Consider the following 17,367-nt stretch of genomic DNA (forward strand, 5'->3'; position numbering starts at 1 on the left):
CCACCCTTGTTAGCTCATTGTGTTAGCGTGCATGCTCTGAAAGCTGGGTAAGTACTGCATCAGCCTGGGTTCAAATCCAGCCTTCACCCTTTTCTGTATGTCTTCCTCCCGCTCCATTCTTCACACTTCAATTAACTGTCCAATACATTTATTCATTTAGCAGACGCTTTCATGTAAAGCGACTTCCAAGAGAGCAGAGGGGCAGACTGGAACACAAACGCTATACAATGCAATACAGCATGTCATGCTGCAGTCGTGACCCCAAGAATTGATTCGAATCAAATCGTGAGGTATCAAAAGATTCCCACCCCTATCATCCATACAATTTTTTTTATTTAGATATATACATACATTTGTGGAACATAACTGCTTGACTAATGGAAGTGTGTGTGTGTGTGTGCACTGTGTCAGTATCCTGTGTCCTATAGAACCAGTCTGTTGACATTGAAGATTTTGACCGTGTGGTCATTTCCAGCACTGGCTAGCTGGACCCAGGGGCTCTCCTCTCCGGTGGCTGTGCCCCCGACCACCCCAGCCAAGCCCCCCCTCGGCCTCCAGCGAAGCCTCTTCACTGCCAAGGTGTGACTTTGACTGGTCGGGGCGTGTGGTTAAGGCAACTTGGAGGGGTGAGTTTTAGAGACGGAGGCACAGTCTAACAGGCTTGTCAGAGTGGATCAGTCACTTCTGAACTACAGATACCATGGAAACACCAAACACACACACACACACAAACACACACTCAACCATACATGCATTTCTAAAAAGCTGATGAGGCATTCACTTTCTCAAACTCATTTATAAAAGTGCTAAGTCTGCACACTCACAATAGATTCCCTGGAGTCGAGACCATTTGATATTAAACGCCACAGGATATTTCCTGGAAAATGGCCTTCTAGTGCTCTCCAGAGACTCCTTTCCTCCAGCCCCAAACACACACCCACCCCCACCATAACCTAGCTGCTCTGGAATAAAACGTCTAAATTAAAGCCACGAGAGAGAGTTTACTCACAAAGAACCTGTTGAATACAAGCTCCCTTCACAGCTGCTTGGTTAAATAGAGCCACACCAGCCAGACTCAGGAAAGCTCATGTGGATTTTCTACTGTCTGGTTGGGTCATGAAACAAGTATTTCAAACTTCTAACCTGCAGCTTTGTGTGTGTGTGTGTGTGTGTGTGCATGTGTGTGTGTGTGCGTGTGTGCGCACATGCGCGCAAGGATACAAGGCGTTTGTCTCCCCATGTCTGATCCAGTCGGCCCCTCTGTCCTCAGCAGGGTCCTCAGGGGGTGTCCAGCGATACAGCTGGATCCTGCCACACTCCAGACCCACAGCCAACAGGTAGCTAGGAGGACAAACACACACACACACACACACTGAACCTAATCTCTATCTACATGAGGCATGTTTGGTTTGGAGTTTAGCATGTGTCCAACTCAAAAGATGTTGTGGTTGGCTGGTAGGTGGCTGGGCGGAGCTACCTGTGGTCGGAGCAGGGAATGGGGCAGAAAGACACAGCAGTGGCCGCATCCCCCACGTCCAAGATGGAGGAACAGGGCCGGATGGCAGGGGGACTGGCACTGGCCTCTGTACTGCACTCCCCCCACACGATGACCTGGACGGGACACACACACACACAGGTATAGCTTAGTGGTAGACAATTTGACTGGAGATCAAGAGGTTGCGGTTCAAACCCCCCTCCCGTATGTTGCTTTGGATAAAAGCGTCTGCTTGATGAACACATTACATTATTACACACGTGGATTAAAGTCTTATAGAATGTGCAACAGTTGGAATTAGTGCAGCACAGTTTTTGTTACAACACTAAAACAATAATTACATTGTCATTATTCCCAGGTCCAGAGCCTACCTTCTTGTCGCGACTGGACGTCACAAAGTACTTGCTGTCCGCACTCCAGTCACACGACCAGATGATGCGTGTGTGTACCGCTGTGTCCTTCCCTGTGTGTGTGTACAGGGAGAAATGGGGTTCTACACACACACACACACACACAGAAATTGCGTTATTACATCAGAACATTTCAATACGTGACAGATCAATCTGATTAATAACCAATAAATGTGAGTCTTCCCTCCAACCAAGCTGTGGTCATGAAACGCCAGCATGTTTCCTAGCAGTCTGTCTAGAACGGCTCCTCCTCAAGGTTATTTGTATTCTGTTGATTCGGTGTCTATCTGCCCACTAGACAAACAAGCACACAGACCCCACTGCAAAGCCTTAGATAATAACTGTATCCACACACACACAGGTCGTGTCTCCTCCATCTCAGGCTTGGCCAGCACCACTGTCCAACGCCCCGCCTGGCCAGTCAGGCCTGGTTAACCACCACAGTGACAGGGAGGGAGGGAGGGAGACGATGAGGTAGAGAGCATGTCTGCACCCATTTGATAGAGATTTCTGGGTGGCTGACAGGGCAGACAGTGATAGGAGGGTTGTGGGGGGGAGGATAGAGGGAGGTATAGGGAAGAATAGAGGGAGGGGGGTGGGGGGGATGTAGGACGTTGGATCAGCTCTGACACATCCAGACTCCCTTGGTCTGCTCTAGTGGTGTGGAAGTTACACGCACACACACACTGAGTGATTCAGCTCTCAACTGGAAAAGACTGCATCGCAACACACACACACTGGCAAATGGGAGGAGGACAGAAGTGGCTCCACCAGTTAGCAGCTGTCACTGTCCATTTAGGCCTGAGGAGACAGTCAAATGGGCGCCAGTGTGGTGGTGGTGTTGTTGCAATACACTATCAGCTGGACTGATATTGGGTATTGGACTGACGTATTATTAAAGGATGAGGAAACTGTCATGGGATATGAAGCTCAACTATTGGCTAACCATCAACCATCCCCCATTGCCCTTGAGGCACAACACCAACCAATCCCAGCTCTAGTCGTTCTTGGCTCATACCTGCGTCTTCTCCGGGTGGGGGCTGGTCCCGTTGCCACAGCGACCAGGTCCTGTCGCGGGACACGGCCAGCAGGAAGTGTGCGTCGGGGGAAAAGGCCATCTGGGTGATGGTGAGGGTGTGGCAGGGCAGCGCCTGCAGCTGTCTCCAGGAGGAGGCGCTCCAGAGCAGCACGGCCGCATGCTCCGCCTTTGATGCCTGCGGGGGCAGGAGATACATCTGTACGCATGCATGCAGCAAATTGCGTTCCTGTGTGTGGCCAAGGTCAGCGATGGAGCTCTCCCAGCTGTGCACAACTTGACACTAGCTGGAGTTGGCTATGACTGACAGCTCAGAGTCTAACCCTGGACTAGTACAGGATGTGTGTGTGTGTGTGTGTGTGCTGTATATGCATACCTGTGTGTGTGTGTGTGTGTGTGAGTGTGTGTGTGTGTGAGTGTGTGTGTGTGAGTGGTGTGCTCCCAGGCGACATGCAGAGTGTGTCTCCCTTCACAGTCTCTGTCGGTACTGACAGACAGCACCACTAGGACACACACCAGCCTTCACTGAGTCATCACACACACACACACACACACACACACACACACACAGTGTCAGGGCCAGAGGTCTCTGAAACTCAACAGTCACACCAGTTCAGACTATGGAGCTGACATGAGTTTCAGCTCAGTTTCAACACAGGCCAGGACGTAGAGAAGGGCGACAGGTAGAGGAGGGTGACAGGCGAAAGCAATGCTTAGGAATACGTGTGGAGGACTGATAGACAGATATCCATTAGATGGATACAGTGTGTGTGTCTGTACTCTAGCCATGTGTGTCATTACCTTACATGCAGAGGCCACCACCGTCTTCAAGCTGTCAGAGGCTACACAGAACATCTCAAAGCCATGTCCATACCTGAAGGAGGAAAGACCCGGAAGAGGCAAAAGAGGAGGGGTGGAGGAGGGGGCTTGGTCAAAAGGGGAACGTGTGTGAAAAATGTCTGAAGCAGAAACAAGATTGAGAATGTGCCTCACTTGAGGAAATCTGGCTTCTGGTGGCACAGCTGCTCGCAACTGAACAGGTAATGGCACACGTGTGCATGCACACACACATTACTCAGAGATATTCAGTGATGCCTGAACGCTGAGGCGTCTGTGCTTTACTGGTGAATAAGCAGGCAGAGTGGAGAGACAGCCATCAACATGGTGAATGCATTCCCTGACAGCAGGGAGTGACGACGCTAAGCTAATTACTCACGAAACCCTAACTGCTTTCAGCTCGCTGACAATCACATTGTCTGTTGGTGTTTGGTGACATTTAAGACAACAGACAACAAAGCCTTGAAGCACGGGAAGATGTTTTGTATGGAGGATGGTCAGAGAATTATTAATTATACTGAGAATTAATTATACTGCAAAATAAATACTCCACTTACTCATTTTATTATTATTTGTTAAATTATTATAAAATCCAAAAGGGATTTGAGGGTAAAAATACATAAGACCAAATACATTGACAGACTCTTCCGGAAAAATGTCAAAACTGATGATTATCTAGGGGCTGACAAGGAGGTGGATTCAACATTGTTTACAAAAGGACTGGGTAGGTTGTGTGAGTGTGTGTATTCACGGACAATGATTGGTTGAGTGTGTACTCACAGTTTCTGGACTTCGGGCCATAGTGTGTTCTGAAGTAGGTGGTCTTCAGGTGGTGGCTCTAGAGAAACAGACATGCGTGCAAACAGGCTTTTTTTACTAATAATTGCAGGATGTAACACTCACAATTCCAACTGTTTTACAATTAACATCCAAGCGGTTTCTAATTTGCAACATGAGGATTACATTCTAGAGGCCATTATCATTTCACTGTTTTAAATCCTCATGTTAAACAAGAAGAGAGGGAGGGAGGGTGGGAGAGAGAGAGAGTTAGAAACACTGAAAAAAGAGAGAACAAAAGAAAGAGAGGGACAGCAAGAACGGAAAGGAGAAAGCTAAATTTGAGAGGGGTAAAGGTGGATGAGAGGAAGAGAGTTAGACAGAGCGAGAGACACCAGTTCCAGAACAAGATGGACGCCTCGAGACAAGGTTCCTTAGCATCACACGTGGCATGCCTGCGTTTAGCCCCTCCAACCAGTCATTTTCTCCAAAAGCTATTTTGAACAGCGGCCCCTTTATCGTTTAATTCTTAACGCCCCCTTAGCTTCAGGCCTCATGGACCCCCGCCTCATCTCTCTCCCTCCTCCCATGTCAATCTTGTCCTCCTCCTAGTCCCAGACTCTTACGCAACCTTTTTCCCTCTCGGAGATTTGTCGGTTTACCGTGTAATTGAAAGGCCCTCATTCCATTTTTTCTTCCCTTTTCCTTCATTATTTACCCTCAGCTACATATTTTTTCTAATTATAACCCCCCCTCCTGCTTCTGAAGCTAATCAGTGAAGTGCCGTTATTCCGTTAACAGGACCGTGTGCTGCTCGCTCGCTCTATGCGTTGCCCCGGGTCATCGATACAAACTTTGCAATCCCAGATCAGACATTGTTCTAATTACAATGGCAGAATGAGGAGCTGCTTCAATCCTGATCACAGCTCTCCAGCCCACTGCTAGTTGCAGTGCAGCATTTGATACCATTGATCACGACATCCTAATCAATAGACTGGAAAAGCTTATTGGGTTCACGGATAGTGTATTGAACTGGATAAAATCATATATATCACAGGAAGGAAGTGTTTATGTTAGTTTAGGAGACTATAGGTCCAAGAAACATGAGAACTGCTACGGGGTTGCTCAAGGAAGCTGCTTGGGTCCATTACTTTTTTCTCTTTATATGCTACCACTCGGCGACATAATCAGAGAACATAACATAGATTTCCATAGCTATGCGGATTACACACAACTATATATATCCACTGAACCCAACGATGCAACGGCCATCAATTCCATTACCAACTTCCTGTTGGCAATAAACAAATGGATGAATGATAACTTTCTAAAATTAAATGAAGACAAAACTGAAGTCCTACTATGTGGCCCCAAATCCAAAAGAGAGATGCTTACTAAGAATTTAGGAGGCTTAACCACCCTGTCTTAAACCAGAGGTGACGAGTTTCGGTGTAATCAACCCTCACATAAATAAAGTGACCAAAACAGCTTTCTTTCACCTGAAGAATATAGCAAAGGTACGACCATTCATAAACCAAAATGATGCAGAGAAGTTAATTCATGCTTTTATATCCAGCCGGCTGGACTACTGTAACGCACTTTTCACTGGTCTTCCCAAGAAAACCACTGAAAGACTACAGCTCATTCAAAATTCTGCAGCTATATTATTAACCAAAACTAAAAGGAGAAAACGCATTAGTCCTGTCCTAGCTCCTTTACACTGGCTCCCTGTTACCTTCAGAATTGACTTTAAGGTCCTTTTCCTCACATACAAAGCTCTACACGGACAACGACCTAGCTACATTGCTAACTCCCTTATAAACTACGCACCAGCTAGAACACTGCGATCTTCAAATGCAGGCCTATTAGAGGTCACCAGAAGCAGTCATAAGAAGATTGGTGATTCGGCCTTTGCTAATTACGCCCCAAAACTATGGAACAAATTACCCATAAATATTAGGGAAGCAAACACGCTATAAATTTTTTAAAGACAGCTTAAAACCTACCTTTTTACCGAAGCATTTAAGTCATTTTATCTCAGAAGGGTTTTACTACTTTTATTAGTTATATTATTGTTTCTATTTTAATTATTACTTTTATCACTTTTATTATTGTTTTTATTGATTTTATGTAAAGCAGCTTGAGCTACAATTCTTGTATGAAATGTGCTATATAAATAAAGTCGTACTTACTAGTTCGAATGGTCCCTCTATACACGATGGATTACGCTTCCTCTTTTTTGCTGTCCATGGCTCTATCCATCTCTTCAAACCCTCTATTTCTACCTAATGACTAACATGTACCTCCCCTCAACACCTTTCTGTGTCTCTCCCTGTCTCTACTCTGTCTGTGCAGGGGGTAAGGCAGAACAGCGTCTAATAACTACTTGTCATGACGACTGGATATCATTCTCTTACCGGAATGACTTCCGTCAGGAAGAAGGGGGGGAGAAACAAAGTCTTTTGGCCAATCACAGGGAGAAAATAAGAGTTTACAATTACCATTGAGGGTGAGGGGGTGGAAATAGGACTCCTGGTATTGGTCAGAGACACTGCTGAACCCCGGCTCACCTTCCTGATAGGTCTTTGACGTGAGATCATCTGTCAATCACAGTGCAATGACCAATTAAAAATTACATCGGAACCATCATTGGACCATTTCAAAAGCTCCAGAGAGTGGATTTTAAAAGGGAGCACCTTGAAACACAGCTTTGTTGGACAGGCCTAGTGCTGGTGTGCTAGCACCTTCTGGAAGCTCTGCGGTGTCCTGGGAACACACACACAAAAACAATACTCAATCGAGTCCTATGAATGATGATAAGACATTAAAAACACAAGTGATGCTCACACTAGAGGCTAGCAGCTTCTCCAGCGGGTTGCCAGATATGTTGGCGAAGTTCTCCACAAAGTTGCGTGGGGCGCGGAAAACTCGGAGGACCTTCTCGTCCGCCCCGGAGACGAACTGGAACCTCCCGACCATGGCCAGGCACTGCATGTCGTAACCATGGATCTGGGGCCGTGAGATCTCATGCCAGGTGGTCTAAACGTTGAAGGGATGGAGAGAAATAAGAGAAAAAAGATATCATCATGGGTTCAGGTTATCGGAATGTCCTTCAATATTAGTTTATTGTTAGTTCTTGATGATCATCTATATTGCAGGGTGGCCTCTACCAATTAAGGGTCAGCAAATTCTCCTTTAGTGGCAGAAATGTTTATTAAAGTTGTGTAGGACTTAAGTCTTGAGTGGCTGTCAATTCTAAAATGTTGTATTTATGTCAGCATACATTTATTTTGCACAATAGGCATTATGCAAAGTGATTGCAATCTCAGAATAGCTCGTCAACAAATTTACCCTGGAACATACACAGCCTTTTTAAAATGTATGAGGAATCTATGTGTTTACATAGGAGACAGAAAAACACATTTAGCTGCTTAGGTTTGCCTTAAACACACACACACACACACACACACATTAGTAAATGTAGCCATTTGACTGCAACAAAATGTGCCGTACTACCATGAATCTAAACATAAGACTTATCTTCATTCAAAATCTTCCAAAAGTGCTTGAATAACATAATAACACTTCAAACAGTGTTTGTTAAGTGGCTACAGAGGCAGGTATTTGCAGTCAGAAAAGCACTGACTACCCTAAACTTGAGACACTGAGGAGCACAGGTTACTAACCTAGGCCCTCGCTGCGTTCCCTGTGGCCTACCTTTGTGCGGCCTCCCCTCCTCCAGGGGGTAAGCAGTCTGGTGGTCTGGTCCAGACCAACGCTAAGGAGGAATTCTCCCTCAGGGTCCCAGCTCAGGTCCTGAACCCCGCTGAAGTGTCCCGAGATCACCACCCCCGGCCTCCACTCTCCCTGGGGATCGGAGAACACACACAAAGAGGAGTTGGAGGTCCCTGTGACCGAAACAACCCCAGTCCCCTACCATTCGCCGGAACCTACTTTTTGGTGCTGGTTCTGGTCCTGGTACCAGAGATGCAAAGCTCCATGGAAGGCATGGGCCACGATCATGGACCCATCGGGGCTCATCTGACAACCGTAGAACCCCAGTGTGTTCCCTCCCACCTCCCCAACACGCACCTGGAGCGAAGGGCAAGAAGAGGAGGAGACAATGAAGGGGATATGGGAGGAGGAGGTGACATAAAGGGGATGGTAGAATGGGAAGATAGGAAGAGTAGTCATAGTGTTTATGGACTCCCTGGTTGTGCCTGGGCTCCTTTATCAGGTCCAGCTAGAGGACATATTCACTGGCCTCAGCTGGCAGGGAGTGTTTGCCTTCCGGGTCAGAAACATTGGCTCCAGAACAACATGATCATGAGATCAGGTGCGACAGACATGGGAGACACAGAGCCCATTTTTGTTTTTCTGAAAGCACCTCTGAGTATTTCATTTAGCTGAACACGGTTTGTTTATGAACATCTAGGCCAGTCTTTGATACGAGGGATCTTACACAACCCACTGAACCTTTTTGTGGTGTGTGGTTGCATCTAGTCTTCGTCTACACCTGTGGACTGTAGTCAACTTCATGTTTAAATCTGCTTCCTGTGAGTGTTCCAACCTCCTCTTTTCAAACAACAAAAGCATACAAACATTTCCAATCAGGCAAGACAAGCCAGAAATGATGCAAAGTGGGACATATTAGCATAGTCCGGAGAAAAAAATAGTGTTTGTCCCATTTTCTTCCGGTCTTTGGAACTACATTTGTCTAATGCGATCATGAGAGCTGCTCCAGCTCACTGTATCGTATTTAACAAACAGACAGAAAACAACCAGCAAAGCGAGGGAACGGAGGAGTGTGATTTGAATAATTGGATTGGGACAGCCTCTCTGACCTGTATGTAATGATGGCAGAGTTGTATGTTAGGATCATATGTTAAACTGTGCATTCCTAGATGACTGAGCAGCCCTATCCCCAAACCCAAACTAATTAGCTCCAAAACATCTTTCTGTTCAATTAAATCTCTAAATTATCAAACAACACTATGCTCCAGGTACAAAGTATGAATTTGACCAGCGGAAAGATGGTTTATTTCCTATTGCATACTTAAAAAACAAAACGACACTGTTGTGAAAATGCTCTTTTACTGAATCTTGTATCCCAAATCATTTAAGCTAAGTCTGTCAGATTTTGACAATTTTCCAGACAAAGTGGTTTGCCAATTATGCATAAGCAAATGAAGATGATTATTTACTTGGTAAACAAGAAGGCCTACATTCCTAGCAGAAATGATTCTAGGGAAAAGAGGATTATAATTGAGTGATAGCATTAAGACATAATAAAAAAAAATATGCTAAGAGGGCGTCAAATTTACACATGAATTTGTCCCGTTTTCTGACATTAATTCCGAATGAAAATGAGAAACCAAAGAGAAGAAAAAGACATTAGCAGCTCCATCTGCAGTAGGTTGTGTATCCAGCTGTATTTACTGTAAGGTTGTGGAGCTACACAGAAATAACATCTCCAACACAAAAGCCCCACGGAAATATTTCAAAATCGCATTACCTAGAAATAGCAAATGTTTTCTAGAAAACACTGCTGCAGTGAAAATGTTGTTGATTTGAGATTGCCTACATTGTTTTCATCTTCAGCTGATTGAGCCATCGTCAAAAAGGAAATTATCCAATAAATATGATTTTATTGGTCCTCCAACAGTTTGAAACTACTCAAGCATCGCTGTTCAGTAAATGTCACATAACTAAGTCAAAATATAGATGTACCAGAGTGACTAGGAAGGCCATGGCAAGCCTTGGCTGGCTCTGCCAACTCATAAACATTCTCAATGAAACACATCAGGACTCCATGGTATTTCAAGGTAAATCTGGCAGAAGTGCAAGATCTATTCAGATCAATGGCAGTAACTGTTCCCTCTGGAGAGCAGTGTCGGGCTGAGTCAGCACAGTGGCCTGTGGCCAGGTCCTGCTATCCATGTCTGTTCTTTTTTCAATTAGCTCATGATTCAAGATGATTCATGGAACATTGTATTACCTAGTGGAATGTAATAGGACTGAATTACCTTGTCTAGAGTGTTTGCAAATAAGAGGAGCAATTTAATCCATCTGGACTGTCCTTTGGGTGCAAAACTTAGTTTTGTCAATGATTATTAATACCCAAACATACTTATATTTGTAGTTAGATTCTGCACGGTACCAAACAAATCCACAGCTTTTCCATACAACAAGGTCAAACTAAGCTCACTGGTTCAGCACCCACAACTACTAAAGGAGGAGGGTATAGTTCTGGGGTTCGAGATCAAGGGGTCAGAGATTCAAATTTCCCCATGTACTATACCTTGCTCTGGATAAAAGCAAATGAACACATTACTATTATAAATCTGAGGTGAAAAGAACCAAGTGAGCTGATTTGATATGGTCTGGTTTAATATTCTTCTACAAGTCAGAACCACAGTGGACTTGGACAGTTAGGTTCTTCTAGGACCCTCAATTCCTATCAAGCTATCCTCTGTTGCCTCTTCCTGCCTTAAGGACTACGCTTGGTCATCAAGGACCTTGGATGACACACCCCTAAATCAGTGATACACCAGTACTAATGGCCCTGATACACTTTGTGCCAATAACTCTGAGCGACATTAAGCAGATTGATTTTAAAATTCCACGCACAATGGACATCTGTAAATCATAAAGTTGGTGGAGGCAGAAAGCCGTCATCTGTCTTGTTTACGAGGGGGGCAGAAATATGGACGTAAAGTGTGTCAAGTTCACTTGAGAAGGGGGAGTGGGAAGTAGGTTGACAAAAAAAAGAGGAGGTGAATGAGTTTGGAGAAAGGAAAGCAGAGGAAACCAGCGCAGTGGCAGAAGTTATTTTGCCATAATGCATTGGTGTTGGCTGACTGTAAATTTGTCCGACCAAGGCCCTTCACCTTCACGCTCTGCCGCAAGAGCGGTTTCCAAAATGACATCCGGACGTGGTTAGCTCAGGAACCACGACTTGTTAGAGGCTCAAATGAAAAGGCTTAAATGTCAATACCCCATTTCTTGATGCCACAGTATAATTTGTAACCTGCATGACAAAACCTGCTCAAGGAGTGCTTGGTCTTTTCAGATTCGCTCCAGACTCCTTTTAAGTGGCGCCTTGCAGGCTTCTCTTCAAGAGAGGTTTTGAATTAATAAAGGGCTATTGTCAAATGCTAGCCCAACGTGAATTACAAATTTCACATCTTGAGCTGTCCACTGGTATGCCAGCTGGTAGAAATCTGCGATTACGTTCTGAAAAGCATTGAGGTGCGCGATAACAGACACTTCCTTTGTAGACAGGGAACCTGTCAGTTCAAACGGTTTTGCTCTCCGTTTGAAAAAAGGCAAGGTGACAACAAAAAAAGGTTCAGAGCATACCATCATATAATATGCACTTTCACACTCTGAACAACAAAGAGGTTACTCGGTGGGGAGGTTCTATATACGGTCTGTCCAAAGACCTGGCAACCTGAATATCTTTTCCCGTTTTTTATTTATCTATTTCACAACTGATTTCGTTTTTAGGTGTACAATGCTATGCATTTAGATTTGACAGTGTAATAAAAGCTAGAAGCTGTTACACATGATCCTAATCAAGATCCAGATGGGAAAAAAGAAAAAGACAAAACGGAGACGCACAGGAGCACGAATGTTTCCGTCAACTACAGAAAAGAATATGTGTTGTGTGTGTGTATAACAAGTTTGAGGAGAAAGGTTATCTGAGGCATCCAATCTCCCCCAGCATTCACCTGCCCCTCTTGGCCAGATGGTAAGGTCAAACTTCCACACTTCTGTAAAATTTAGCCTGGCATATGTTCCCCAGCTCGGAGATTGAGAGGGAAAAAAGATGAGAGAAAAGGATGGAGGGGGATTGAGAAAAGACAAAAAAGCAAAAGATTGGGAACAAAAAATGAGAGTTACCACCACCCCCCCCACCCCCCCCACCCCCAAAAAAAAAGAGAAAGGAGAAAGTTCTGGCAGGTCTTCAGTTAGACTGTCCATACCCTGTTGTTTGGGCCCAGGGAGCAGACTCTAAAAAGAGTCTGTGAGTGATGGCAGGGAGATGGGGAGGACAACCTCCAGCAGCCCAGTCTCACCAGGCTGCCGTCCATCACTGCTATTTCTATCCAGTCAGTCTCATGGTGGGAGGTGGAGACAGTAGAAAGGAGAACCAGGTAGGGAGGTGTTTTTTATCATTCTTTTGTGAAGTGCACTCTTTTACATTCTCAGAAAGAAAGGTTTCATTCCAATAAAGTTGTACTTGTTGAACTGTTTCCATCTTGGTTCAGTCGCCATCAAAAGGTTCAGATTTACCTGTGGCGTCTTCACCTCTTAGTCATAACATGTCATCAACAACTCAGTAGTTCCAGGAACCTGGGAGTGTCTGTCCAAGACAATAGTTTCGGAGGAGCCACACTGACCTGCTCCACCCACACCCCCTCCTCTTCCGGAGCCCAGAGGATCATGGTCTTGTCCATGGAGGCTGACAGCAGACTCAGAGGCTGGCGCAGCGCACCACCTGTAGGGGGAGACAACGAGATCATGTCACAGTCCAACTTGATAAACAACCACACAAACAAACAGCCAGACAGATGCACGGCAGTCTTACAGTTCTCTGTCATAGACATTTTGAACCTCAAAGAGACGAGCTCCAAATAGCTTGGTCAAATCAAAACTTGAACTTGCGAATAAAATAAATACCTGTGTGACCGCCATATCTTTGTATAACTCAGCCTACCTTTGGTGACAGGAGGCTGCCAGTGGACTCCATAGACCCAGTTCTCATGGCCAGCCAGGACTGTCTCCAGAGACACAGCATAAGCTGTGGAGACATCTGTAGCAAGGAGACAAGGAAATGACACACTTAGAACTCCTGCCAAGTCCCCACAAGCATCTCAACAGTCTCCAGAGGCACCCTCTCAGTGCTTGTCTACACTCCACCAGCCCTCACATGGTACATCCATTTTCCATGACATTGCTTGAATGCTATCGAGAATCTTTTGTTTTAAAAAGACACCTTATCCCTTGTTCTGATTGAATTAACACGTTTCTTTTTTTAATCGCCCAGTTCCAGAAACCCGTCCTCACCTCTCCTCGTCACTGTGAAAACATCCTGTTTCATCTTGATGATGGTGGGATCACCTTGCACGTCTCTCTCGGAGCCAGACTTAACACCCAGTTTCCACACCCTGATCAGACTGTCCTGAGAACAGCTGGCGAGCAACAGCTCTCCCTCTGGATGGGAGAGGAACATCAGTTCAAACTGAAACTCCTCATGTAACAAATGGCTAAGACTAGGAGACATTTGAAGAGTCAAATGTGAATATTTTCAAACAATGGGATTCAAATCTTTGGACTGATGATGGGAGATGGGATTCATACCCATTACCAGCTAACAAATGCATATGCCCTACTTGCAAGTGATCCCCTGGTAGACCAAATGCTATCATTGCAGTGCTGCAATGCTGTTATCCACGAAAAGTCATCTTGGTTATTTATGAATATGCGTCAACGACGCTCCTCTGTACAGTCCTCCAAATCAAACCTGCTCCCTAATTAGATCAATGGTTATGATTGGCCCAACCTGATTCTGGTTGGATGAAAATGTGTTTGAATGGGAAGGTGTCCAGATCAGTCTGCCAAAGGAAATTAATCAAGAGTTCTTAGACTGGTCTGGTTCCCAGGCAAGGTTTCTAAGTCCCCTACCATAAACTTCTACAGTGCTCACCTAGGGGAGAAGACCACTCCAGGCCTCTTATCCAGTCATCATGTCCTGGCAACGACAGAGCCATCTGAAACTGGAAAAGAACAAGGCAAGATACTACATGTCAAAGAAGATGCTGTTATCTATTGAAACCGACTACTTTTCAACACTGGTTCCATGATGTTGAGGCCTATTCTGTCCAAAGTCAACGTGCGTGTCAGTGAGCTTACATGTCCATTCGATTGCACATACAAATAGACCTTGCAGTCGTCACCCCCGCAGGCCAGTATGGGAACTGCAAGAAGTGTGAGAAGGGTTAGTAGTACCCAGTCATGCTGGCTCAGTGAAGGAGACTGCAATTTTGACTGAGAGAAAGTACAGAGGGAGGGAGGGAGGGAGGGAGGGAGGGAGGGAGGGAGGGAGGGAGGGAGGGAGGGAGGGAGGGAGGGAGGGAGGGAGGGAGGGAGGGAGGGAGGGAGGGAGGGAGGGAGGGAGGGAGGGAGGGAGGGAGGGAGGGAGGGAGGGAGGGAGGGAGGGAGGGAGGGAGGGAGGGAGGGAGGGAGGGAGGGAGGGAGGGAGGGAGGGAGGGAGGGAGGGAGGGAGGGGGTCAGGAAAAGCGTTAAACAAAGGGCAGACAAGGAAAAAGTAGCAATAATTTGACACATAAGACACTTGAAGTGCAGATTGGGTTTTGAATATGACAGTCAAGTACACATTATACTATACGGGTGGGTGGGGGTGGGTGGGTGGATGGTTTGGGTTCAGGATAAGGGGACGGTACATGGATGGGGTAGGACATCTCAAAAGGGCTTACCTCCGCTGCCTGGCAACAGTGCCAGTGAGACATCCATCATGAACCCGCTACCAAATGATATGGTATGGATGCATTCAGCTGAGAGGACAGGGGAGAGGGAAAGAGAGAATTAGCCTTTTTAATACTCGATGAGTAATCTTCCACAAAATGAATATGAAATTATGTTTAAAAAGAATCGCTGGGCCCCATCCATCAAGTAGCCTCACTAACTCAACAACCCTTACAATGATTTTATTAACATCTGGAGAGAGGGAGGAAGTGAAACAGCTAGTTTGACAATAGTGGTGGAACACATTTGTCAGAAGGTGACATGTTTTTAATCAGCATCCCGAGGGTCTTTTACGAGCACGGGGGACAAACTGACACAAGCTGGCTGGCAGAGTTCAGACCTGGCAGATCACATCATTCGCCCCCAGGATATGATTCAGCGTGCCCACACACACACACACACTCCATAACTGTCATACATCATCAGTGTTCGCCTTTCCCTGCCTAATAGCGACACAAACCCCCCCCCAAAAAAAGACTTTAACATTGGACCACAAGTCTCCAGGGAGCAGCTCAACCCACCACTCACATTTAACTACACAAACATAGCTTTGTCTCTGACCCAGGCTAAGAAGTACATGATTAATCACATCTAATTAGAGACATTAAATATATAAAAATGGGGAGAGTTGGCAGTTTGATAGCGATGCATGCCGTGTCTTTGGGAGTTGTGTAAGCTAGAGAGTGGTGCCAAGTGAGACAGCAGACCGCCCACGCATGCTGCCTCGTATTAGACCATGCTCATCATGGTGCTTATCACTGTGAGACGGAAGATAACACTCAGACAAGCCATTAAACCTGTTTTTAATTCATATTATATTGAACAGATTAAATTGTAATGATAATTTGAATACGTCCTTTTTCAATCTACACACACGATCATAATACTGTGGGCTAGGCTGGACTGAGCTAGGCTGGACTGAGCTAGGTTGGACTGAGCTAGGTTGGACTGAGCTAGACTGGACTGAGCTAGGCTGGACTGAGCTAGGCTGGACTGAGCTAAGCTGGACTGAGCTGAGCTAGGTTTAGCTGGGCTTTGGGGTAATATAATCAGAGCCACCTGGCCTCTCCCACCTTCAGTCCTGTTGCTGAGCCAGAGTTTGACTGAGGAGTCAGATGCAGTGGAGGCGATGAGGATCTGGGTCTGGTCCAGGTGGACAGCATCCACAGCACACACAGGCCCTGTGTGGCCTGTGCACTCCACAGCCTTGGAAAACTGGGCACACAAGACAGACAACACAGGTGTAAGGTGTGTGACCCTGATATATCATATTGGATGTGTGTGTGCCTAAACCCTACCTTGCCATCTTGAGCCTCCCAGAGTATAACACGGTTATCTGACCCTCCTGACACAAGGTGGGTTTCAGCATCTGTGACCGTCAACAGAATCACAATAACAATAGTGGTCAAAGTCGTCGATGAACAGTAACAGATGCGTGGTATTGGGATAGGATCTTCAGGATATGCATAGGGTAAGGTGTTTTGCCAGTTAACAACGATATTTTGACAGCTAGGCTACTCACCGCAATCTTGTCTGTGTACCCACTCAACGGTATTCACCCTGCCGGTGTGTCCGTTTAGGACAGCGACAACTATTTTTTCCTGGAGACCAAAAACAGTCGTTGCGAGGTTAATACAAATAATTTACATTAAATATATCAACGTAGCTGAGCCATGTATTTTTAGCTATTAAAGTAACTTGAAGAAGGATGAACTAGCAGTCGTGTAACTGTCCGGTTTGGGGTAATTACGTATGTATTCTGAAAACAACCTTTTACCTTTGGGTCATAAACAGCGACCGAATGACATGTTCCGTATGCTATGAGACCCCCACGACCCCACGAAAGCACATTTGGGGTTCGATTTGCACAACATGCAACATGGCATGTTTGGATCACGGGCGCCGCCATCTTTCTTCTGACTACGGCGAGCGGTGTGTTACCGTAAATAACGGCGTGATGAAACGTTCCCTTCATGGAGTGCACTTATTGATAAGTATGTTCCATAAATGTCCACACAGTCGAGCTGTGCGCAGCTAAAGTTATCTAGAGAGAATTTATAGTATGCAAATCAGATATTGTAACTTTCAATTCCGTTAATAATTTATTCACCTGTATTATTAAATACATACCAGTAGATGGCGCTGTACAATCATCAATTCAAACAGTTGATATAAAAAATAAGTCAATACAGTGGATAATGATTGACATATCAATTTTAAGTTGGCCTATAGGCCTACATTTACCACGAATCACACGTCAT

General features: G+C 45.5%; 1 protein-coding gene across 4 annotated transcripts; it reads right to left on the reverse strand.

Moving 5' to 3' along the window:
• Window positions 1-315: 315 nt before the first annotated feature.
• elp2 (elongator acetyltransferase complex subunit 2) lies at window positions 316-17,106 on the reverse strand. Of its 4 annotated transcripts, XM_084696322.1 has the most exons (22): window positions 16,884-17,043; window positions 16,629-16,707; window positions 16,405-16,475; window positions 16,180-16,321; window positions 15,058-15,135; window positions 14,474-14,538; window positions 14,268-14,337; window positions 13,628-13,774; window positions 13,278-13,373; window positions 12,961-13,058; window positions 8,510-8,647; window positions 8,273-8,422; window positions 7,403-7,594; window positions 7,252-7,321; window positions 7,057-7,155; window positions 4,559-4,616; window positions 3,743-3,815; window positions 2,924-3,119; window positions 1,867-1,988; window positions 1,478-1,611; window positions 1,222-1,341; window positions 316-591 (listed from the first exon to the last, which is right to left on the reverse strand). In XM_084696322.1, the coding sequence occupies exons 1-22, from the start codon at window positions 17,013-17,015 to the stop codon at window positions 423-425; spliced, it is 2,499 nt and encodes an 832-aa protein (XP_084552448.1). In that variant the 5' UTR covers window positions 17,016-17,043; the 3' UTR covers window positions 316-422. The 4 variants fall into 4 exon arrangements, with proteins under 4 accessions (XP_084552448.1, XP_084552449.1, XP_084552450.1 ...); XM_084696323.1 differs by lacking the exons at window positions 316-591; window positions 1,222-1,341 and having other exon boundaries at window positions 3,748-3,815; window positions 16,884-17,089; XM_084696324.1 differs by lacking the exons at window positions 316-591; window positions 1,222-1,341; window positions 1,478-1,611; window positions 1,867-1,988 and adding an exon at window positions 2,085-2,199 and having other exon boundaries at window positions 3,748-3,815; window positions 16,884-17,106.
• Between the last annotated feature and the right edge of the window lie 261 nt (window positions 17,107-17,367).

This window comes from Hypomesus nipponensis, chromosome 4 (assembly GCF_054491055.1).
Source record: "Hypomesus nipponensis isolate SF chromosome 4, ASM5449105v1, whole genome shotgun sequence".
Classification (NCBI taxonomy): Eukaryota; Metazoa; Chordata; class Actinopteri; order Osmeriformes; family Osmeridae; genus Hypomesus; species Hypomesus nipponensis.

What these genes read in the sequence shown, in the direction of transcription:
- elp2 (XM_084696322.1), bottom strand. Translation starts at nt 17,015, where the DNA reads ATGGCGGCGCCCGTGATCCAAACATGCCATGTTGCATGTTGTGCAAAT. An exon ending in ACCAGAACCAGCACCAAAAA is followed by an intron (nt 8,423 to 8,509) that starts GTAGGTTCCGGC and finishes TCCGATCCCCAG; the next exon opens with GGAGAGTGGAGGCCGGGGGT. An exon ending in CCACCCCCTCACCCTCAATG is followed by an intron (nt 4,617 to 7,056) that starts GTAATTGTAAAC and finishes CTGTTTCTCTAG; the next exon opens with AGCCACCACCTGAAGACCAC.